General features: G+C 38.5%; 1 protein-coding gene, 1 long non-coding RNA gene and 1 pseudogene across 2 annotated transcripts; 1 reads left to right on the top strand and 2 right to left on the bottom strand.

Moving 5' to 3' along the window:
* The first annotated feature begins 3,114 nt into the window (after positions 1-3,114).
* LOC103957999 lies at positions 3,115-5,518 on the top strand. Its single transcript, XR_001954081.2, has 5 exons — positions 3,115-3,421; positions 3,667-3,837; positions 4,562-4,650; positions 4,975-5,098; positions 5,184-5,518. It is a non-coding gene; the product is annotated as an uncharacterized LOC103957999 (long non-coding RNA).
* A 20-nt stretch (positions 5,519-5,538) lies between these two features.
* On the bottom strand, positions 5,539-9,108 carry LOC103929386 (disease resistance protein RPV1-like). The gene is made up of 6 exons (XM_048574308.1): positions 8,825-9,108; positions 7,595-8,696; positions 7,203-7,478; positions 6,098-7,111; positions 5,893-6,029; positions 5,539-5,599 (listed from the first exon to the last, which is right to left on the bottom strand). The coding sequence occupies exons 1-6, from the start codon at positions 9,019-9,021 to the stop codon at positions 5,539-5,541; spliced, it is 2,787 nt and encodes a 928-aa protein (XP_048430265.1). The 5' UTR covers positions 9,022-9,108.
* A 15,451-nt stretch (positions 9,109-24,559) lies between these two features.
* On the bottom strand, positions 24,560-25,662 carry LOC125472638 (annotated as a pseudogene).
* Between the last annotated feature and the right edge of the window lie 326 nt (positions 25,663-25,988).

Here is a 25,988-nt window from a genome sequence, read left to right as displayed (position 1 = left end):
TAAAGGTTGCTTGTGGCAATCATGTTAAGTTAAATTCCTGGCATGAGTATCATGATGTCATAGTTACGAATGCTTTGTCAATGTTTATGATTTTCACAAAACTTAATGATCTTTGCTTGTGTCTCTATTCTGCAGTTCATGTAGGGAACATGGGAAGAATAATTTGGTTGCCGATACGTTGTCCATCCAATTCAATGACTTAGGGAAAATCTGAGGGTTAATTAGTGATGTCACAGTTAATCTGGAGTGTTGAGGTTCATGGTTTATTGAAAAAGTAACTGGAAATCAATTTGTATGCAAGTGTGTCATGTGTGGAAAAGGACCCTCTAGCTAGCTTATCAACCATCCATTCACCCTATTTCGTATCAAACTTTGTTTAAGTCTTTAAGTTACTTGTTTTTACTTTAAATTCGTCAAAAACCCAATCCCCTTTACTTTGTTGTGTCAAATTAGTTAGAATTTGTCCTATTGTGTGTTTTTAAGTGTTTTGAGTCAAAACCAATTCAATTTTCGTTCAAAGTAAGTCCTAGAGTCTAGTTTGAGTCTATTTGATTGTTTTGTGCTCTTTTGAGTCTTTTTAGTTGTTTTGAGTCATATAAGTTTAGTTAAGAGTCTTTGAGTTTATTTAAGTATTTTTAAGCCTAGTTTTGTATCTTTGAGTCAGTTTTTATTAGATTAGCAATCCCTCCTAATCCCCGGCCTAGAACGATCCCTACTTACATCTTTATTACAATTGTCAATAAAAGGGTTTAATTTGAGTGCTATTATTTACACATCACTCACATGTGTATTCTTGTATTTAGTTACTTTTCGGTTTAAATTTACTCACATTTTCCACATCACTACACTTTATGGCTTCGTCACCTTCCTGATGTCGATGAACATAGCTCGATTCAAAGTCCAGGTGGACATTCCGTGTCGAAATGTGTCGGGGTTTTAAGATGAGTTGTAATTATAAAAAAGAGTTGCTAGAGTTAAGACACGTACTCTTTTTTTGAAGCAATACAAAGTGTCCTAGAACTGCCTCAGCTTGTTTCAATGCCCACTGGTGCTCTATCAAGTCAATTTGCTGGGCATTGTGCATGTCTGACATTTGAAATGCAGTATATCGTTGAATGAGCCTTTTATTGTAAAGTTCATCCCTTTGTAATGACTCATGTTGCACGGGTTCATCGGTGGTGTCATGAGCACAATATGTACGTGTTCTTGAATTGTTCATCGTGTTTGGCTCATATTCATCAACGGCTTCCTAATCGTACTCATCTTCCACAATCATGTTGTGAAGAATTATGCACGTCATCATGATGGATCGAAGCGACTCTACATCAAACAATCTAGCAGCACCCCTGACGATCACCCAACGAGCTTGGAGGATACCAAAACAACGCTCCACATCCTTCCTGCACCCCTCTTGATAGCTTGCAAAGTGTTTTTCCTTTGCACTTCGCAGATGTGGCACTGTTTTGACAAATGTTGACCATCGCGGGTGAATGCCGTCAACTAGGTAGTATGGCCCGTCGTACATACGTTCGTTGACCTCATACGTGACTTTTGGTGCCTTTCCTTGCAGGACATCGTTGAACACTGGGGATTGAGTAAGGACGTTGATGTCATTTTGAGCTCCAGGAACCCTGAAAAAGGCGTGCCAAATCCATGTATCAAAAGATGCCATTGCCTCCAGAATGATACTTTTTGCTCCTTTTCTGTCCCCATAAGTGCCTTGCCATGCACATGGACAGTTTTTCCACGAGTGCATACAATCAATGCTTCCAATCATCTCAGGAAAACCACACATCTCGGCCTTCTTCAGCAGCCGTTCCAAGTCCATGTTTGTAAGTTTGCGGAGGTACTCAGCGGTGTAGATAGATTCGATTGCTCCGCAAAACCTTATCAGGGACTCAAGAATGGTTGATTTCTCCATCCTCATTATCTCATCCACTTGGTCAGCAGATGCTCCATATGTAAGCATCCACAAGGCAGCAGTATTTTTTTTATGAGGAAAGAGACCCATAGCACCAACAACATCATTCTTTTGCAAAAAGTAAGAATCATGGTTGCAAACAGCAATCATGATTTTGTTGAACAAATGTCGTTCCATTCTAAAATGACGTCTAAATTACGTATCAGGGAATGCACTATTAGGGACAAAATAATCGTCCAAGAGTTCCATACCTCGTCGTTGCTTGCTTCTATCAAGGTTTCCGGAACTGCTGGGCCTGCAGATCTGAGCCACAGCTTGGATGACTCGACGGGAATGTGAGGCTTTGCCCATTCTTACTTCGTCATCTCTCCTTCTACGCTCCTCATCTTCTTCCCTCTCATTTTTTGCCCCTTGGTGGTTGAACATTCCTTCTGATTGGTTAAACAATTCTTCCTTTTCCTGATTGAATTCCCATATCATCCTTGAGGAAGAAGAAGACATTGTAAGAAAGAAGAAGAAACTGTGAATAATGATACAGATTTTTGTGAAGAAGGAAGCAGAAACTATGAATAATGACAGAGATCTTGAGAAAATTGGTGTGAGATTTGTAAGAATGGATGGTGGATTATATAGAGGATTCAGAAAGGATTAGGTTGTACATAATACCACGTGGCATGCCGTCATTCGTTAAAAATATGATGGAAATCTATCCTCAAATATTGTAAACAGATTATGACACGTGGCGCGATGTGATTGGTTAATAATCTTATCAGAAATCCATCACCAATAATTGTATTTTCAGATAATGACACGTGACATAACGAGTACGATTAAAAAATTTATTGGAAATCTATCCCCAATAATTGTCTTTTCGGATTTTATGACAAGTGGCGCAATGACAACGATTAAAAATCTTATCCGAAATTACAAATAAAATTATTTTGTATTATTTAATAATACTTCGGATAATGACATGTGGCGAAACGAGAACGATTAAAAATCTTATCCGAAATTACAATTAAAATTATTTTGTATTATTTTATAAATAAAAAAAATACTAATATTTTATTGCATATTGCCATGGCTATTGAAGTGTAACGGTGGAAATGCAAAGGTTATTGCCATGACTATTACTGTTCATTAAGGGCAGTTACTATTCGTGGATTAAATAGTGAATAGTCTAGGAGGGCTTTGGAGATGGAGGCCATGGAGAGAGAAATGGTGTTGTCATTCGGTGAGGGTTTTGGAGATGGGAGGCCATGTAGTCTCTGAGATGGAGATAGAGAGAGAGAGGGTGAGGGAGACAGCGACAGAGAAAGAGGGAGACTGAGGAGTAGGGATCACTGCTGCTGACTACTCGGTCACTGACTCAGATCTCCTCCTCAACACCAACACCCACAGAGTCCAGTGTCTTCTTCTCCAAGCCCAAAGAAGGCAGCTTCGCCGACATGATCGATAAAGCTTTGGAGAACGAGTTTGAAGAGAATGATTAGAACGAAGGTTAGTAGTAGATCCGATGTTCTTCCTCTTTCTATGCATTTGGTTCAAATTAGGGTTTGAGGTCAAAACCCGAAACGAGAAGAGAAGAAAATATGAAGGATATTTGGACTTTATGTTTGGCTGAGAGGAAAAGATTACAAATTTGTTAAGAAAAGTTTGTTATGGTAGAATTTCATTCTTAAAAATCCATCAGATCATGCTTAAATTGTTAAATGCACACACTCTCTGTTCTTTCTCTCTCGCAGTGGCTCTCTCCTCCCCATACTCAACCCTCTGCTTCTTCTCTGATTCATGGTTGGGTGCAGCGGCAGCATAGAGCTTTCGCCGGAGGAAGAAAGGATTTTGATACGAGACATTGCTTTGCCTGCTGAAGCCAATTTCAAAGAGGGCGATGTCGTCTACTTGCTCACCCGAAGGTTCCAATTTTTTTGCATTATTTTGGGTTTATTTATTTATTTATGAAATTTGATGACTAATTTTTAAATAATGTGAAATTAGTTCTTCGCTGTGAAATGTTCATTTTTCAGTGTTTCTGTTAAAACAATGAAATCTTAATCTTCTATCAAATGGGTTGTAATTTCATATGTTTTAATGTAAACAGTTCGCTGATTTTAGTTGTGGTGTGTTGGTCTGAATTGCAGGATTATTAAGGTTTTATTTTCTGATTTGGATTTTGAAATTGAGTAATTTTCTGCTGTCTTTTGAGTAGGCGTGGGATTTAGTTTAATGCCAGGGGTTGTAATGGGTGGATCGAACTTTTCGAATTTCAATTCCCCCTAATTCTCTTCATTCCAACTTTGAGGTATGGTTTTAATTGTTTGTTTGCACTTTGAGCTTTTGGCCATACCTGTTATTTGGATGCTAGGAAAATTTACATGCTATTTGGATACTAGGAAAATTCATGTAACTCAAACAAGATTGTTTTCATAATTTTCTGAGAAATGTGGAATTTTGTTTCAGATGGTATTGACTATTTTTCAAAATCCTATAATCTGATCAAAGTTCTGAATTTCTATTAAGACCAATATTAGTTGTGAGATTAAGAAATTTCGTAAATCGTTTTTGGTTCAAGAAATTCCAATATTCTTTGTTGGTCCTTGAGATTTTCATTAGTATTGAGTATAGTGGTTTTTGGGGCAGGTTTGCATGGAAGATGAGAAGACGATCTCTGTATCCTTAGAAACACGTATTTCAGAAAGCTTGATGATTCGCCTATGTTTCGCGAACAGGTTTGTTCTTTTCTAAATGTTTATATTTAGTCTATTTACGCTCAAGTGTTAAGTCATGCTAATATAGATGTGTGCAGGTTATCTGTTTTCACCATAATTTTCATATAATTTATGAAGAATGTATGGGAACGACAATGATAGAGTGGATTATGTGAGTCTCACTATATAAACAGTGGATTCCACCTGATTGTTCCCCCTCTCAAAACATAGTTTGGGTGGATTAACTAAGATATATGTAGTTAATCTTTTTGTTTGTCTATGAGTCATGGTTTTGAACTTTTGATGGTTGGTGACTAATAATGTAACATATAATTAATGGGACAGGTAGTGGCACATATTTGAGCAGGGCTTGGAGAGGCGGACCCCAGATGGTGTATGCCTACACCAGCATGACTAAGGTGGTTAACCCTGCTGGCTGGAGCGACGATAACCACGCCGAACGTGACAAGTAAGCAGATTATGTCGATTAAAACATTATTAAGCGTTTTCATATGATTAGTTTTGAGAGTTAATAATATAATTTGAAATTGCAGAAATGTGGCCTACAAAGAGTACAAGTGCATGGGTCCAGGTTCATGTACATAAAATAAGAGAAATTTGAGCAAAGAACTGACTGACAAATAATTCAAGCCTTTCACTAGCCTTGGATCTATTCAGGGTATGGTTGCTTCCTCCTCCATATCCAAAAGTGTGTCTATATATATATATATATATATAGACTAGGTACATGACGTCATAACTGTGTATTGTTCACATGTTCGCTTAATCACATCTCGTTGTACGGTTTTTTATTCCTCAAAATCACAATTGGTAATATCCTCACACAAAGAAATGCTTCTGTTGGAATATTGTTTCATCGTTCGGTTGAGCTCTTCTTCTGTATCTTGCTCATACACTGGAAGGACTCCGCACTTGTTCACCTTCAAGCATGTCTTGCTTCCGACAGCATCTGTTGTTTGGAAACGAAACCGAATCTGATCCCAACATTTCTCCTCCCAATGATTGGTCTCAGGTTGGACTTGCAAAACGAATTTACTAGATATAAATACCAACCAAAGGTGATCTGACGCTACCTCGTTAAGCAGAACTCCAAAGCCGATCGTATGACTGTCTTGAAAGGTGTTTGAACCAAAACTGGGATAACATGTAATTTTATGCCTATGATGTCTTGGAAGCCATTTTAGTCCATGATTGGGAGCAGAAATATTTTGAGCGGAAGAAAATAGAGCGCATAAAGCAAACCCCACCACCTTGCTATTGCATGAGGGCGAAGGTAGCTTCTCAATCACCGAATCTCCCATGCTTTGGTTATTGAACCACTCGGGAATTTCACTTCCAGGAATTACTATATTCAAATATTCCTCAAAATGAGGGAGCTCCTGCACAAAGGAACAACGTAAATAAATGTATTGCAACCTTGATTTCCAGCCAAACTGAAGCAATTGACAGCAGTCAACCAAAAACTCCTTAAACTGCAAGCATGTGGTAAATCTTGGAGCATTTTTAAGGAAGTACAATTCTCCGTGTTTATACTTAAATAGCTGTTTAATGGAATGGCAGGCAGTTGTTGAAGCCTTTTGCAATTTCGCAAATCAAAGTACAACAGCTTAAAAAGTCCACTGATGCTTGTAGGAAGGCTAACAAAATGGTTTCCGCTAAGATTTAGAATTGCTAACGAGGACAAGAAACCAATATCATCGGGAATTGCTCCTTCACAAGGATTGCAGTTCTCCAGATTTAAATCCCTCAGCTTAGAAAGCCCACCAATGCTTGCAGGAAGGCTAACCATATGGTTTCCGCTAAGATTTAGTCTTTCTAAAGAGGACAAGAAACCAATATCATCAGGAATTGCTCCTTCACAAAGATTGCACTCCTCCAGATTTAATTCCTTCAGAAAGCATAAATCTTTCAACGAAGCTAAGACCACACTCGCAGGGTGAGAAATCTTTGCTGGAAATTCGCTAGAAGTGAAGAAGGAACGCCATGATCTATCTGGTGCTGCATTGCATCCAAGAAAATTTGATGCTACCAAATTTTTCACTGAAACCAGGGAGGATTCCGTCTCTCTCAAAGCAATTCCACTTAAATCAATCTCCTCCAAACTCCTACGTATAACTGAGTAAGGTATTTCCCGAACGCCAGTTCCGCTTAAAGAAAGCTTAGAGAAAATTTTCATTTCTCCAACAAATTCTGGAATCTTTTTCAGTTTTGAGCAGCCAGAAATATCAAATACTTCAAGAAATTCCATTTCTACCTTGTTTGGGAGACTCTTCACACTTTTACAGTCTTTAAGATTTAAAAGTCTAAGCCTTCTCAGAAACGCAATGGATGAATGAATCTTAACTAAATTTGTACAACCTTCAAGAACCAGCTTCTCGAGATTTTGAATACCTGTGAAATCTGGGGTCCTTGTCAAGTTGTCGGAGTAACTAAGATCGATAGACTTCAACTTGCCCAAGCGCTGTACAAAATAGAAATGTTACAACAGTTCCTGTTCAGAAACTACAATTATTGTAATTGACAAAGTAAAAATCAATTGTCCAATCATCTACCTTTATTCCATCCCAAAGGTGATCGATTTTGCTATGCTGCAGACTAAGTATTGTAAGTTCATCCAGTTGAAAAATTGGTGGTGGACTTTTGGAGGGATACCAGCTCCATTTGAGAACTCTCAAAGCATTCGGAAGATACTTGGGGCCCTTAGAAAGGCTCACATTATGAATGTCGAGCAACCTCAGCTTACACATCTTAGTGAATGCTTCAGGATTCCAGTGTGCCTCTTCAAATTCACTCAAGCATAAGACTATGGCTTCAATTGCCTCTGATCCCTGATAAATAAGATTAAAGGAATAGTTAATTTCGTAATCAAGTCTCTTATCATGTTAAATAATATTATAGTGTCCTATCCAAGCTTTGGTATTTTCATGTTCACACAACTTCTTACCGTATTCTTTGTGAGCACGTGCAGGATATCATTACGAAGCCACAACCAACTACGACCACCTGGCTCATGGTAAGACTCTCGTCGAACAATCTCCCATGTCATTTCTTGTATCAAATCATGCATAGACACAGACTTGTGTGAAATATACAAGAGAGATTTCTCAATAAGAACATCGATCACAATGCGAGCGCCAACAAAGCCACAGTTTTCTAGTCCTTCAATTACTTGCTCCTTTTCACAAGACTTATGGAAACATGCAATGTCAAGGAAGATTCTCTTCTCAAACTCATCTAGTCCATCATAACTTACTTTCAATGTTTCAAAAATTTTCCTATCAGGAGCTTGCTTCAGTTTATCTAGTGCACTCTTCCATTCAGCTCGACCTCTTTTGTACAAAAAAGACCCTAAAGTTTTAAGAGATAATGGAAGACCACTTGCATAACTGATGAAACATTTAGACAATTTTAAAAAATCTTCTTCCAACTCATCATCTTTAAAGGCTTTCCGACTAAAGAGAAAAAGAGCTTCGTCTTGGGTTAATGGCTTAACCTCATATACCTTCTCTATACCATGTTCGACTAACAAACGTTCATTTCTAGTTGTAATGACAATTCTACTCCCGAAACCAAACCACTCTTTTTGTTTGACCAACTTTTCCAGTTGGTCTGATTGATCCACATCGTCGAGTATGAGAAGAACCTTTTTATTAAATAAACACTTACTTATCCTGGTGATTCCACTATAAGCATTCCAAACTTGTATGTCATTGTCCCCTAAGATATCAGGAAGAAGCTGCTTTAGTAGATGAGCTATACCATCCTTAGAGCACACCTCTCTAACATTAGCAAGAAAGCTGCTACCTTCAAAATCATGAGAAATTCTATCGTAAACTAATCTAGCTAGGGTTGTCTTACCCACTCCACCCATCCCCCATATCCCTATAAAGCGAACATCATTTGCATCTGTATCTAAAAGCAAATCTATTTCCTTCAGTTTAGAATCGATTCCGACAAACCTCTCTGAGCAATCTAACATTGAAAACGGAGGATGCACTTCCTCCCATAGTGTATTGACGATTCGTTGGATAAGCTCTGTATCATACCTACAAGAAGAACAAACAACGTAACTAAAAAATCATCACATCCTAAAATAAAGTGCATGGTAACGTTGAAACTCAATGGTAAAAAATTGTTCTTCAGCTATAAACGTCAGTTGTTGCCTCATGCTTACCTACAATCCTTTGAATTCCACCCAGCGAGATTAGCCACCCTTTCTAACGACTTTCTCCACTCATTTACCTCCTCCATGTGTTCTTGATAATTTACCTCATGCTCTGCAAAGGCTTCGCCAAAACTCCCTCGTTGATGGCGTACATCAGAAGGTTCCACGCCATAAAAAATGGGAAAAATTCTCTTTTTCTCTTCCATGCAACGAACAATATGAGTAAGTTCTCGCAAACACCAACTTGAAGAAGCAAAGTTTGTCGAAAGAACTATGATTGCAGACCTTGATTGGTCAATGATAGGAGCATATTTATACGACTTAGTTAGCTTGTTTTCTTGCATTTAATTAGCTAAACTATGTTAATTATAGTGTTTAAAGTTATTTTCGTGCAAATTCAGGTTTTAGTGTCAAAGTATGCGAAAAGAAGCAATTTGGAGCATTCTAGAGCATTTTTGGGCCAAGATTGGATAGTGCAAGCATGGAGGCATGAGGATGGACGAATTTGAAAGGCTTGAATTCAGTTATGGAGTAGTTTGGGGAATTAAATGGATTGCATATGCTTAAAGCCAAGTAGATGGACGAAATTGAAGACCAAACCATACACTTATCACTTATCATAACCATAACCATACCTTCCCCCTTTGCACATGCAGCCACATGCACCCAAACTCCCCTTTGGCCGTGACTTCCCCTTCACAACACACCATTCCAATCACTTAATGCCGTGCATTATTCCCCCTTCATACAAGCCATTCCACAACTTTTCCTAGCTGTTTTGCACATGCATTCCCTTCAAATAAATCAGCCACATGCACCCATAATCATTCAACCAACTTTGCACATGCATTCATCATCATAACCTAGCTGTCATTCCACTTTAATCCATATGCATTCCCTTCATAAATCAGCCACATGCACACTCAATCACTAAACCCATCTTTGTGCCGTGCATTACTCCTTGCATTTCCAGCCATTCCACATGCTATTTCAGCCACATCCTTCCATAATCATTCACATCCTTGCCGTGCACATGCTCTCCCATTTTCAGATTGAAGCCACATGCATTTCCAGCACCAAACACCACTCATTGCCGTGCACTTTCCCATTTCCAGCTTTCCTTCATGATGGCAGCCACATATTCACCCACATGCACTCCCATCCCATTTCCAGCTTTCCACCAACAACCTAGCTGTCATATTCTTTTTTTTTAATCATTCATTTACCTATAAATAAGCATCCATTGCAACCACAAAAGGGAGAGTCATTCATTCAGAAATTCCCATTCATACACAATTCACACTCCAGAAAATCCCCTTGTGCCGTGCCTCCCTTACAATCCAAACACCATCCTTCCATTTCCACCACTCCCCAAACCATTCACACCATCAAACTATCCTTAGACCTTGTGCCACAATAAAGAGGAAGAGAAGAGGGCCTAAACGTTCATACAATTCAAGTTTGAGTTGTTGGAATGTTTAGGTGTTTCTTTGATTTCAATGTTTAACTTCAATTCTCTTTGTTTTGTACGTATGAGGAACTAAACCCCCCTTGGCTAGGGGGGGATTCGAAATATATGTTTATGCTTGCAATATGATTTGATTACTTCTAATTGCGTTTCATAAGTTGTGAATTCAATTTGTTTAATTGTTTGATTGATAACTATTTATGTATGTTTATTGAGAGTGCACGCTTAATTTTCATGCATGAATATGACGCTAGAATATAAGTGAGTTTCACCTAATAGTTATGAACTTATATTCACAAGTAGTGGAGGTTGCTTATAAACAATCGCGTTAAATGAATTCTTGGCAAGAGTATCATGCATTCATAGTTACAATTGCCTCGTCAACACTTATAATTTTCATAGAACATAATGATCTCTCATTGTATCTCTTCTATGCATTCATGTTGAGAACCATTGGAGAATGATTTGAATTGTCGCATGCATCATCCAATTCAATAACATAAGGAAAATTTAAGAGTTAATTAGTGCATCACGGTTAACTTGGGGTGTTGAGCATCATGGTTTATTGAAAAGCAATTGGAATTCGTTTTATATGCAAGTGTAACATGTGTGGAGATGAACCCCTTAGCTAGCCATCCCATCCATTCTATTCCATCAAATTCGTTTTACAATCTGTTTTGTTTCCAAGTTTCTGTTTTAATTTCAAATTCATCCAAAAACCAATCCCCCTTTACTTTATTGTCCAAATTAGTTAGAAAGTGTCTTAGTTTGTGTTTATAAGTGTTTTGATTCAATTTGTTGCACAAATTCGTCCAAATTCACCAAGGTGCTCAAAACTGCCCAGAAAGTGTTTTTAAGGCAGTTTTGAGTGTTTTGGGTGATGTTTGAGTCTTTTGGTTTGTTTTAGTATTTTAAGCGTTTAGTTTCGCATTCTTTGAGTCTAGTTTAGTGTTTTAAACTTTATTTTACGTTTTTGAGTCAGTTTCCAAGTGATTTGCAATCCCTCCTAATCCCCGGTTAAGAACGATCCCTACTTACATACTTACTACAATTGATAAAAAGAGGGTTAATTTGTGTGCGTATAAATTCTCGCATCAAATTTTGGCGCCGTTGCCGGGGATTAGCAAATTTGCTAATCCCTTGGATTGTTCGTTTCTGTTATGTATTTTAGTTTTAGTTTTTTTTATTTGTGTTTTGTTTGTTGAATTCAAGTACTAGAGAAGCACAACATGGCACTTGATAATGCTTCTCTATTGTCACAGCTCATGGAAAAGTCCCAAATGCAAAGCGTTGATATATTTGATCTTCAATCAAGGAATAACGTGTTTTCCAATACTTACAATTCAGATTGGAGTGATCATTGAAACTCTATATGGTGGGAACCTCAACATATTCAACAAGAAGGATATTGGCAGCCCTATGAGGAGTTCTATTCAACGTCTATGCATCCACCACAACCTCATATACAATATGCCCAACCAAACTCAGGTTTGTCAATAGATTATAATCAAGCTCTTAATGAATTAATTTCTTTGGTGCAGGGCTCACAAAACCAACTCGAGGAGGCTCAACAAGGAGAATATTGGCAACCATATGAGGAGTTCTATACAACACCTATGCAGCCACCACAACCTGCCCAAACAAATTCAAGTGAGTCTTTGTATAATGATACGGTTAGTAAGTTACTCACCAATTTGTCTCAGGGGCAAGAAGATCAAAACAAAGCAAGGCAAAATCAAGACAAAAGGTTGGACCACTTGGAAAAGCAAATTGGGCAGATAGCGGAGTTCGTAGGACAATTTCAAGACCAAGGCAAACTCCCTATTTCAACCATGGCAAATCCGAAGGAAGGATTTGAAACTTCCAAGGAAATCATCTTGAGAAGTGGCAAGGAGGTTGGAACGGACCCTCAACCATCAAAATCAAATCACAAGGAGGATGAAAGATTGCAATTTGAGGAAGAGGAACACACCCAACACACGGCAAGGGAGGAAACACCTTTGTCGCAGGCACCTATTGCACCTACGCCATCCAATTCAGGTAAGGTTGTTCAAATTTTAATTCTTTCTAACCCCATTCCACCCAATGTCCCTATTCCTTGCAGGTTCATGAATTCCAAGGAAGAAGAAAGTGAAAAAGACATCTTGGAAGCCCTTCCAAAGGTGCAAAGTATGGAATATCAAGAATTCGTCAAAGAGGATGTTCTTGAGGCAAACAACCCCAAAGAAGTTGAATTTCATAACACAGGACAAGTCATAACTCTCAAAACACCAAATCTAGCTGACTTTTCTAGTCCTACACCTTTCGAAGGGGTGTTTATTCTTGAGTTTATGTCGGAGCACACAGGTAAGCCACCTCCCCGAATTTCAATTTTGTTTTATACTAATATGTTGTTAATGATCCAGGCACCCACTCTAGAATTTAAACCATTACCGTATCATCTCAAGTATCACCCCCCATTCAAAGATAAATTCCATGTCGTGGGTCCTAAGTGAGAAAAGAAGTTCTTCGTCCGGCTGCAAGACGTAAAAGAAAGCGCTACTTGGGAGGCAACCCAATACACTGAATAAAACAAAATATGAAAAAAAAAAAAAATGGCAGAAAGATGGAGCCTTCACAAAGGTTGTGTACGTGAAGCCCCACTACGTGGCAACACTCTCGGAGCAGGAGGCATCGGAGCAGGAGGCATCGGAGCAGAAGGCATCAGAGCAAGAGGCATCGGAGATAGAGCATTCGAGGCCTCAATACTTGGCGGAACGCTGGATGACCCAGGAAAAAGGTGCCTCTGGAAGAAAGACGCAAGCCTTTGACGGTCACTTTGCATTCGACCTTGAGATTCTTGCATCTCATCAAGCTTCCTCTTCATGCCTGTCGAATAATTATTGGCAAGCACGTGCAAACTTTTATTCTCATGCTTAAGCTGTTTGATCTCCTGCTTGAGATTTTCCACCTCCGCCATCAATGATTCAACCTGACGGGAGCGAACAAGCAGGCGTTGGCCCATGTTGGACACAGAGCCTGCGCACTGAACACTGAGAGCCAGGGACTCTTGAACGGCCAACTCATCGGACTGTCCTGAAAGCAGCTGACTATCTTTGGGAGTGAGGAGGTTCCGAGCTACTATCGTAGCTGTTGTTGCATCCGTCATCACAGAGTCTTCGCCTGTAAGAGGGCCATGAGAAGATAAGAAAGACGGGCACCATACCTTACCCTGACGCGGCGCGACCGGATCACTGCTGAGACTCAAATCTAAGCAAATGTTTGATGGGTTAGATGAGTTAGCCATTTTTCAAGAAGTTAAAAGAGAAGGGTTGGATGGAGTAAAATCTCGACGAGCTGGAGACGATTTTTGGGCAATCTTCAAAGTGTGCATGTTAGAGGTGATCGATCACCTCTATTAAAGGAGAGGCGACACAATCACCGATTCAGAAATGAAGAGACACCACTCTTCAAAGCCGGATTTTCCTGCGTAAAGATCGCCAGCTCTTCAGACGCAATCCTGGCTTTTCAGATAAAGTGTGCAGCTTTGTCAAAAGATTTCTGACAAAGTTGAAGACGCGTGGAGGCCGAGAAAGCAGCTACACACTTTTGCCGACAAACGTAGGTGACAAAAGCCGAAATCCCGGCTTTTCAGAAAGCGTGTGCAACTTTGTCAAAAGCTCCCGGCTTTTCTGAAAAGGCGTGGAGGACATTGCCACATCCGCACTGCCACTTGACATTACAATTCCTATATACATCAACATTCATGGCAAGGCATACACCCAAAAACGCATGACTTTCCTTCTCGGCCGAGAATGTAACTGCAACCAACCCTCTCAAACATGCTCAGTTTTATTCTTCTCTTGAGAACACATTTTCAACCATTGATGTATCCCCCAAAGAAAATACCAGATGCCTGGAGTACAGATGAGGCAAGAGGAAACGGTGGATCGAAGCATGTGGAGACAAGCGCAACAAATATATGTGCTGATTCATTCGCTGCTTCTGCAAAAGCAAAAGTATCTCATATCATCAAGGGCGAAAGCAAAGGTATCTCATATCATGATCTTTCCCTGTCCTTTCCTTTGTCCTTGTTATTACTCGCATGGCAAAGTAAAGTGAGCAATCAGCCGGCACTTGGAGTCAGTCTTCCGATCTGGAACCAACTACCTGGAATTTATTCCCTGGTTGCTAACCTAACGTTGCTCTCGAGTAGTCATCTTCAAAGGTTGATACACTTCCAGAGAAGGGACCACATCTGCTTGGAGAACAGCTAAGACGAGTGACGAGATAACATCAATCTGGTGGGTAGTCAGCAAACGCAACAACTGCATATGCTGAGTTATCCTCTAACCCTCTTCAATACGAATTGGAAAGATTGAACAAAGAAACCGGTCATCACCTCCACCTCGTGCTTGCCTGCCATGTGTCAGAATCCTCCAGCCCAGTTCAAGATTAGCCTGTGGAAAAACTCACGATCAAGCCTCAATGCAATTACCAAGGAGAAGATGGAATTTACACTCCATAACCAGATTTGCATCCCTAAACTCTTCTCTTTGTTAGATACATTCTGCCATGTTTATTATGTTTAGTTGCTGTTTGTGTGTTTACTTATGTTTTGTGTGAATCTATGCTTAAAACATTGAGGACAATGTTTGATTTAAGTGTGGGGGGGGGTAACTAAGTATATTTGATACAAATTCGTGGGATTTTATCACCCATAACTTCAAATGTTGTTCCTTGCTGTTTTAAGGTGTTTTTAAGATGTTTTAGAGTGTTTTAGTATGTTTTGTTTTATAACTCCGAAAATCACATAAAAATCGAAAAACATGTTTTGAAAAGCCTAAAAAGAGTGTTTTGAGTCGTTTTTGTGTGTTTGTGTCTTAGGGTACCTTCCAACACAATGATAAGGATTTGGTTTGTAATTGCATGACTGTTAAAAAGAGTTATAAACATAGAGAAAAGTTTGATTTACTCTTGGTATATGCTTGGTTATGGTTATAATGTATGACTTCACATGCAATCATAAAAGAAAAATTCGTTTTTGTAACATGCTTGAAGGAAGGAACTCAAACAAACGCTACAACCCTGTGAGACTCGAGCCATTACCTTCTTTGGAGAGTTATAATCTGTGATTCTTTGTTTTCTAAAGTTGTTGCATGATCTCATTATTCCTTGCTTGGTTGCTACTTAGAATGCAATTGTATCATGATAGAACTGAATGCTAGAACTTATATCCGTTTCATTCAAAGCATGACATTGAATTGCATAACATATGTCAAGATGAAGTTGTGTAGTTGCCACCATAGCCAAATAGCCTTACTTCCCATATTTCGTATATGTTGTAAGTATTAACCCTGTTGAGCCTTGTTAAGCCTTTATTCCTTGTTAACCCACATTATCCTCACCTAGCCTAGTTTAGGACAGTCCACACCCTTGTTCTTAAAAGATAGTGAGCATGACTTAAATGAATTCCTTTTGAGTTACATTATGCAAGAAAATGAGTATGGGGGAAGGAATGCTTGTTCTTAAGTATGTTTTGAGATTCAAAAGAAAAGAAAAACAGAAAAGAAAAGAAAGAAAGAAAGAAAAAAGAGCTTGAAAAAATAAAATAAAATAAAATAAAATAAAAGAATGAATGTTGAAGAAGGGTCCAAAACACCAATTCTGGCCCTAAATTGTCTAAATTCTCGCTTTTTGTTCAAAAGTTGAGTTTTCATTCAAAAGTGAATTCTAAGTTGATTCAAGTGCTTTGCTCACTAATTCTTTAAGAACCTTTGTTTTCCATATCCCTTCTTTGTTATCCACACGCCCCAAACCCCATTACAACCCGTGACTTCAATCTTGAGTGTTATGTGTTTCAATTTGCGGAGTTTGAACTTGGTATGAGCATATTGTGTCACTGGTTCTCGCATCTAAGTAGTAACATTCCATTCATGAGATCATACCTAAACATGCTTATTAACTCCAGAAATTGCTTTCTTTGTGATACATATATGTGAGTGTTCGTTTTCATGTTTACATCAATCTTCTCACATGTAACTAGATTAGGGTGTGTAGTTAGAAAATCTGAGTGAAAATTGAGTGCATATCTTGTAAGGAATTGAGCAAATTCTCTAAGGCATGTTACTACATTCAAAACATGGTTTTAAATGCTTAATTGTGAACTAGTATGTGGTGACTATGATTAAGAATGTATTTAAGTGTGAAGATGACTAAAATCTGTGGGAATGATGATTTTTAACATGTCATGTGCATTGGAAATCCCTGAGGCAAATGTTGGAAGGTGTAGGTTGTGTGTTGTTCGTTTTGTTTTGTTTTTGGTTTCTTTTGTTTTGTTTTGCTCGAGGACTAGCAAAAGCTAAGTGTGGGGGAATTTGATAGGAGCATATTTATACGACTTAGTTAGCTTGTTTTCTTGCATTTAATTAGCTAAACTATGTTAATTATAGTGTTTAAAGTTATTTTCGTGCAAATTCAGGTTTTAGTGTCAAAGTATGCAAAAAGAAGCAATTTGGAGCATTCTAGAGCATTTTTGGGCCAAGATTGGATAGTGCAAGCATGGAGGCATGAGGATGGACGAATTTGAAAGGCTTGAATTCAGTTATGGAGTAGTTTGGGGCATTAAATGGATTGCATATGCTTAAAGCCAAGTAGATGGACGAAATTGAAGACCAAACCATACACTTATCACTTATCATAACCATAACCATACCTTCCCCCTTTGCACATGCAGCCACATGCACCCAAACTCCCCTTTGGCCGTGACTTCCCCTTCACAACACACCATTCCAATCACTTAATGCCGTGCATTATTCCCCCTTCATACAAGCCATTCCACAACTTTTCCTAGCTGTTTTGCACATGCATTCCCTTCAAATAAATCAGCCACATGCACCTATAATCATTCAACCAACTTTGCACATGCATTCATCATCATAACCTAGCTGTCATTCCACTTTAATCCACATGCATTCCCTTCATAAATCAGCCACATGCACACTCAATCACTAAACCCATCTTTGTGCCGTGCATTACTCCTTGCATTTCCAGCCATTCCACATGCTATTTCAGCCACATCCCTCCATAATCATTCACATCCTTGCCGTGCACATACTCTCCCATTTTCAGATTGAAGCCACATGCATTTCCAGCACCAAACACCACTCATTGCCGTGCACTTTCCCATTTCCAGCTTTCCTTCATGATGGCAGCCACATATTCACCCACATGCACTCCCATCCCATTTCCAGCTTTCCACCAACAACCTAGCTGTCATATTCTTTTTTTAATCATTCATTTACCTATAAATAAGCATCCATTGCAGCCACAAAAGGGAGAGTCATTCATTCAGAAATCCCATTCATACACAATTCACACTCCAGAAAATCCCCTTGTGCCGTGTCTCCCTTACAATCCAAACACCATCCTTCCATTTCCACCACTCCCCAAACCATTCACACCATCAAACTATCCTTAGACCTTGTGCCACAATAAAGAGGAAGAGAAGAGGGCCTAAACGTTCATACAATTCAAGTTTGAGTTGTTGGAATGTTTAGGTGTTTCTTTGATTTCAATGTTTAACTTCAATTCTCTTTGTTTTGTACGTATGAGGAACTAAACCCCCCTTGGCTAGGGGGGGATTCGAAATATATGTTTATGCTTGCAATATGATTTGATTACTTCTAATTGCGTTTCATAAGTTGTGAATTCAATTTGTTTAACTGTTTGATTGATAACTTATTTATGTATGTTTATTGAGAGTGCACGCTTAATTTTCATGCATGAATATGACGCTAGAATATAAGTGAGTTTCACCTCATAGTTATGAACTTATATTCACAAGTAGTGGAGGTTGCTTATAAACAATCGCGTTAAATGAATTCTTGGCAAGAGTATCATGCATTCATAGTTACAATTGCCTCGTCAACACTTTTAATTTTCATAGAACATAATGATCTCTCATTGTATCTCTTCTATGTATTCATGTTGAGAACCATTGGAGAATGATTTGAATTGTCGCATGCATCATCCAATTCAATAACATAAGGAAAATTTAAGAGTTAATTAGTGCATCACGGTTAACTTGGGGTGTTGAGCATCATGGTTTATTGAAAAGCAATTGGAATTCGTTTTATATGAAAGTGTAACATGTGTGGAGATGAACCCCTTAGCTAGCCATCACATCCATTCTATTCCATCAAATTCGTTTTACAATCTGTTTTGTTTCCAAGTTTCTGTTTTAATTTCAAATTCATCCAAAAACCAATCCCCCTTTACTTTATTGTCCAAATTAGTTAGAAAGTGTCTTAGTTTGTGTTTATAAGTGTTTTGATTCAATTTGTTGCACAAATTCGTCCAAATTCACCAAGGTGCTCAAAACTGCCCAGAAAGTGTTTTTAAGGCAGTTTTGAGTGTTTTGGGTGATGTTTGAGTCTTTTGGTTTGTTTTAGTATTTTAAGCGTTTAGTTTCGCATTCTTTGAGTCTAGTTTAGTGTTTTAAACTTTATTTTACGTTTTTGAGTCAGTTTCCAAGTGATTTGCAATCCCTCCTAATCCCCGGTTAAGAACGATCCCTACTTACATACTTACTACAATTGATAAAAAGAGGGTTAATTTGTGTGCGTATAAATTCTCGCATCAGTCAATTGCCTTCAGGAGCTCTGGGTTGATATCTGTCCCTCGTTCAAGTTCTGGTTCGTCCCTGAAAGTCTTGATTCCTCGCGCCTCCAACTGTTTGTATAAATGATCTGTAAAACCCCGGCGGGTGTCTTCACCTCTGAAACTCAGAAACACATGGTATTTCCATGGAAAAACTGCAGGAGCAGAAGCCCGGGCTATTTGGCTGCTCAACGCAAATTTGAAGTGTTCTAAGCAATCAGCTCTAAGCACAGAAGTGACACTTCGACACGCCGACGATACGCCCCTGACACGGGTTGGACAAGGTCAAGACACCTGTCAATGGGTTGGATACACCTCCAACACGGGTTGAATTATTTTGAGGAAGTTTTTGATGTCCTGAAATCTTTGGGGCAATTTGGAAATATAAAAACTGAAGCCTAAAACTTCAAGTCTCTAATCTAATCTGCGCCTCCCTCCTCTTCTCCCACACTTTCGAAGTGGTGGATGATCTCAAATGGTTGGCGGGTGGAGCGAGGAAGGAAAGGAAGAGAGGTCGAGGTGAGAGCAGCAGAGAGAGAAAGCAATGTGAAGGATAGAGAACAAAGAGGATCTGATAGAGACAAGGGGAAAGGCGAGAGTGGTGATGGAGTTGGTGGGAAGGGTATCGTATATAATTAAAAAAAAAAAAAGTAGAAGAGAAGACGACGAAAGTACTTGGAGTGTCATCTTTCAAAGTGATGGAGTTCGACGAAAGTACTTGGTGGGAAGGGTATCATATATAATTTCCAAGGAAGACTTGAGGATGTTTTGTTCTGACATTCTTTGCTTTGTTTAATTGAATGACTGATGACATGGTGAGTTTGTTTAATTTTGTGTTAGTGTCCATTACTATTGACAACTTCTTTTTCGTTTTTCTTTACCAAACCAATCAAGGTAGAGGGAGGCTAGCTTTATGTAAGAGACGAGGAAAATTCAAATTGGTTTAAGGGGTTTTAGGTGAGAAACTGAAATGAGAGAGAAAGATGTTTTTGTTGACGTTTTTTAGTCCGATTGGACTTGATTCAACGCATCAAAGCACATGCTTGCCAATTCTTTTTTCTTCTTTAATTTATGGGCCCCTCACCACACTTCTTCTTTCTTTTCTGTCAAAATTGCAGATCTCACTGTTTATCACCTTCGTCTAGCACACACCCATTCCTCCTTTGAATGTAAAGCTCAAATCTCTTTGAGCCTTTCTCCACCATAGACATCACACCCCGTCCACCAACATTTATTTATTATTTTAAATTATGTTTTGTTTTGTTTCAAAAAAATTTTAATTAGTTAAATACGAGTTTAAAAGTCTTCTTTTAAAATGATAAATATATTATTAACATTTTTATTTAATTGTTGGTGGAGAAATAAGACACAATGAAAATATCAGTACTCTTTTTTTTTCTTCCTTAGTTTATGGGTATATTGCATTACCTCTCAGGTTGGCTGAAATTACAATCTTATACAACATTTTTAAAACAATGAGAAAATCATAGCAATAGGCCTTTAGCTTGAACCGGTCCATCAACTAAAAATTCATGATCATTGGTTCCTTAACACATCAAAAAGTTAATTATGGCCTTTTTTTGTCAACTTCGGGATTCCGTTAAGATGAGTCATACTGGAAGAACTATTGATAGAATTGGGTAAAAATTAAGGGACCATTTCTCCAATTGAATTAAAATTGAGGAACGATTAATTTCTACAATTTTTCTCATTATTTTTTCATATTCTCCCTTAATTCAACCTCTGAAACTCAAAAACACATGGTATTCCCATGGAAAAATTGCAGGAAGCCATTTGGTTGCTCAACACAAATCGGCAGTGGTTCGAGCAATCAGCTCTAAGCACAGAAGACTGGAAGTTATTTGCCAAATATTTCAAACTCCAAACTGATGGATTACTATTGAATAACTAAAATGATGAAAGGAAAAGATGCTTGGATGTTAATTGATGAAAAGAATATGATAAGTGGAAAAGAAGACGACGAAAGTAGTTGGAGCGTCACATTTGAAAGTGATGGAGTTGGTGGAAAGGGCATCATATATAATTTCCAGGAAAGACTGACGATGTTGCGTTCTGCCATTCTTTGCTTTGTTTAATTGAATAGTTTGATGTTAATAGTTTTTTTTTTTTTTAAAAATAATCTAACGCGTTTCTTCAAATGAATTTCTCTCTATCTTACCACTTGGGAATTACTTTGTCTCTTCCTACTGCAGCAGTCAGTTGCCACCAAATTGTTTCTTTCTATATTGTAAGAGCATGTTCAAGGAAATGAGGTATAAATTAAGACAAAATTCGACATTGACAACCTTAGCTGACATTAATTTGTATATCCATTTATTCTTAGATTTAGTGGTGCTTAAATTTTTACTCAAATTTAGATTAAATCCCTAAACAAAAAGTTCATTAATTGAGGTATTAGAATTTAGCAAATGTGCACTATTGAACTTTCCGTGAGATTTTCATCAATTGTATGTAAAATAACATAGAATGCACAATTAGTCCCTAAACTTTGACCCTAATTTAGATTTGGTCCTCAACAAACATTTAGAATTGATATGTGAGATCTACGTGTCATTATCCGAAAATACAATTATTGGTGATGGATTTCTGATAAGATTATTAACCAATCATGTTGCGCCATGTGTCATAATCTGTTTACAATCTTTGAGGATAGATTTCACCAGTTCCCTCGCCAAAGTCAATTCACCTTGGCGAGTAAGTTCTTCCATGAACTTTGCATAATCATTCTTGGAAGCACTCATTTTTCTCTTTGAAGCCTTCTTACCTTGAGGCCTAATTGGATAACGGGTCGAACCCAACGCTTGTTCAGGGAGGGGCATTTCGGGCACTTCATCTACTTCATCTTCATGAACATGCGAGACATGATCGGGTGTAGAGTGTAGAGGGGTGCTGTTCAAGTGCACTTCTGGACCGACTGGTACAACTCTAAATTTAGGACAATCTTTGACAATATTCCAACATTCCCACCGGTTAAATGATTTATTTTTGCTTTTGGTTTTGGTAGCGTACCAAGCTTGTGCTTGAAGTTCCTACACAATGTGGGAGAAGAAATAATTATAATGAAAATAAGTAACAAATAAATAATACAAACAACATAATTATAATGTAAGTAGGTAACAAATAAATAATACAAACAATAAATAATAAATTATATAGGTAACAAATAAATAATACAAACAATAAATAATAAATTATGTAGGTAACAAATAAATAATACAAACAAATAATTATAATATAAGTACGTAACAAATAAATAATACAAACAAATAATTATTGTAACATCCCACATTGCCTAGGGGAGTGATCCTTAAATGTATATTCTCATCCCTACCTAGCACGAGGCCTTTTGGGAGCTCACTGGCTTCGGGTTCCATAGGAACTCCGAAGTTAAGCGAGTAGCGCACGAGAGCATTCCCAGGATGGGTGACCCATCGGGAAGTTCTCGTGTGAGTTCCCAGAAACAAAACCGTGAGGGCGTGGTCGGGGCCCAAAGGGGACAATATCGTGCTACGGTAGTGGAGCGGGCCCAGGAAGTGATCCACCCCGGGCCGGGATGTGACAAATTGGTATCAGAGCCTAACCCTGGTCGCGTGTGTGCCGACGAAGACGTCGGGCCCCTAAGGGGGTGGATTGTAACATCCCACATCGCCTAGGGGAGTGATCCTTAAATGTATATTCTCATCCCTACCTAGCACGAGGCGTTTTGGGAGCTCACTGGCTTCGGGTTCCATAGGAACTCCGAAGTTAAGCGAGTAGTGGACGAGAGCATTCCCAGGATGGGTGACCCATCGGGAAGTTCTCGTGTGAGTTCCCTGAAACAAAACCGTGAGGGTGTGGTCGGGGCCCAAAGCGGACAATATCGTGCTACGGTGGTGGAGCGGGCCCGGGAAGTGATCCACCTCGGGCCGGGATGTGACAATTATAATGTAAATTTGGGTATCAAATAAATAATATATTGTTACCTGATCCGAGTAATTTTCCCCACTTCGAATATTACTACTAGTTTGTGCCAAGGCGTCTCTTCATGTACTAAACGATTGGCTAAGTAATTTCCAACAACTGGACATCGATTCTTTGGTTCTTTTCCCATCAATTTTCTCAAGATAATTGGTATAAATAAGACTCCACATTTCTCACAACTGCATCTCATTACCCGTAAGCGAACTATGAGTAACTTCAACCCAGCTAGTACACAACGCAACATCTTCAAGAAGCGACCAATTCATACCTGCACCAGTGGTCATTTTGTTGAAAAAAAAATGGATTGAAACTTTGAGACAAAGAAAGGAATGTGATTGAAAGTAGTTGAGAAAATATGAAATTGTTGTGTAAGGTAGATGATAATGAGAAGGTATTTATAGAAAAGTAAAAACAATTTTTTTTAAAAAATTTCAGATTTTTTTTTGAATTTTTTACAATTTTTTTTAATTTTTATTCAATTAATTAATCTCTGCTGTTGGATATAAAAAAATTTGAATTCCAACACTCCAGATTGTGCCACGTGTCACAACGGTAACTTTTCTTAATTTTAAAACTATTTTTTCTTTTATTTTTTTTATTTATAAAGCATATTAATATCCACCGTTGATCTCAGATCGAATAATGGATATTAAATAAGACTTTTTTTTTTTTTACCATTGAGATCGAACGGTCCAAATTAAATATCCGTTGAGATCGAACGGACCGTGGGAAGCCACGTGGCTTCCCAACAGTAATTGAAAAAGCAAATTTTTTTTTTTCTGATTTTGTGTCGGCGACGCGCCCCCACACGCGAGTGGGGTGCACGCGCCTGACAGAAAAAAAACTAAATAAGGCCTGACGTCAGTGCTGGAGTCATAGGGCCTCAGGCTCTCGGGCTGGCAATTCTCCACGGGCCCGGAGCTCGGGCCTTCACCTTCACTCGGGCTCTCCAACGCTGGAGCCGGTCCACGGGGCCTCGGGCCCCTTTTCTCTCCCCTATCCCCCGAGCAACTGCCCACGCTGGGCTTGCTCTTGGTGTAGATAATATTGTTTGTTAAAAAAAAAAAGTCATTTGACAACTAATTTAATCGCATTATTATTAGCGTGCAAAAGACCTTTTTTAAAAACAGCATTACACATCTCTTAAGATGTTATGAACGTGTTTAAAAATAGAGAAATTGAATCACATTATTGCTAGCCTATTATGAGGTACTAATTTAAAAAATAAAAAATAAAAAAAGCACAAAAAAATTAATTATTAAAAAAAAAACGATATTAAAATAAAGAAAATCCCCCTGCCTTATTTGATGCATTATTTTGGGATGCCTTTGAAGTTTTTTGTATTGGGGGCGTTTTTGTCCAAATATTTTTGTTGAAACTTGGTGACACGAAAAGTACTATTATTGTTTGTCCAAATTAAAAAAAACACAAAAAAAATTAATTATTATAAAAAAAAGTATTGTTAAAATGATGAAAATGCCACTGCCTGATTTGATGCATTATTTTAAGATGCTTTGAAGTTTTTTTGTATTAAGGGTATTTTTGTTCAAATAATTTTGTTGAAATGACACCAAAAGTATTATTCACCTTTTGTATTGGCTTTATATATAGAATAACCCATCTTCCCAAATAAAATTTCCACAATTTGTCTTTACTATCTGATATTGGCCCGAGCCCCAGTTGATTCTTCCATTCCATTTTTCTACTCTTTCTCCTCAATTAAATTCCTCTGTTCTTCCTCTATGGTATTCTGCAACTCATCCATCTACAAGAACTTAAAATACACCAGGAAATTACCTTAAAGCGTTCTAATTGTACTGCTTAATGCACACAACATATCGGGAATTCAATATAGCTCACATACCACGTGCAGGAACAGAGCAAACTGCTTCTTCCTCAGCTCCAGCGTCCGCGAATTTGCGGTGTTCTCCGCATCCAATGCCGCAATCTCCTTCTCCAAATCTGATATGATCTTGATCGTCTCTGACTGCGGCGGCTGCGTAGCAATCAATTTCCTGATCGACTCACACTCCTCCTTATCCCGTCTTTCGATCTTACTCTCCTAGAGCTGCTTCTTCAGCATCTCAACGTCAATCTTCGCCTGCACATTCTGCCGATTAATCTCCTCCCTCAGCTCGTCGAAGTTGTGCTTCTCCTGGAGATTCGCATCCACGACGGCCTTGTTCTTGAGGAGCGGAATCTCGAACGCATTGAGCTCCTGGAGGAAAGCTTTGGCGAGCTTGTCGCAGTCGGTGGAGTTGTCTTCGTTCTTGTCGAGCCCGACGAACAGGGAAGTGAACTTCTTCTGGAGCTTCTTCAACGGCGGTTCGCCTCTCGTGGTGGTGGTCCGAGTCAGAAGTCTGTGTTTGATGATGACGTCATCTTCGAGCGGCCCGAACCCGTAGTTCGCCGCCACGGCCTCTCCCCGCCCTGAAACTTTTCTAGAAAAACCCAGTACACAGCGGAGGATCCAGCTTCTGTTTGTGGAATCCAACGGCAAAGGAAGACGTTTGTTGTTTTTGCTCGAGGTTAATTGGACGGCGGGATGTGCTTCAAGATTAAACACTACTACACCGGATCCAGAATACACATTTATAACCGAAAAATAGAAGAATTTAGGGTCTAGCATATCCATCAACGAGAACCAAATTCTAAAGAGAAAGAAGCAATAAGTGGCAAAGCAGAAAGGATTAGGCCTAACATTAATATGCTTCAGGTTCCAAGTACAACTATTATATAATTCACATTTTACGTAATTTTCCACACACTGTCAAGGTTTTAAAAGAGCTCAACACTAGTTGGTGGTTGATTAGAGCCTAACAGCCTAGACGGATTTTTAATTTTATATAACATATAAATATAAATGTTTATGTATACTTAAAAAATACATAATTGTATTGTGATACATGAATTGTAATATAAAATGACATACAAATTATAAAGTATTAAAACATATTAAAAACATGGGAATAAACATATAATGACTATTCATCAAAGTACTTAACAACTATCTTACAAGTATTGAAAAAACAAAATGCAAAATGAAAATTATTTATTTTTTTGTCTAAGTGAGAGTTACGATCT

The sequence above is a fragment of a genome, unplaced genomic scaffold (genome assembly GCF_019419815.1).
Source record: "Pyrus x bretschneideri cultivar Hongxiangsu unplaced genomic scaffold, Pyrus_bretschneideri_v1 Contig70, whole genome shotgun sequence".
In the NCBI taxonomy this organism is placed as follows: Eukaryota; Viridiplantae; Streptophyta; class Magnoliopsida; order Rosales; family Rosaceae; genus Pyrus; species Pyrus x bretschneideri.
This window is presented reverse-complemented; position numbering and strand designations above follow the sequence as displayed.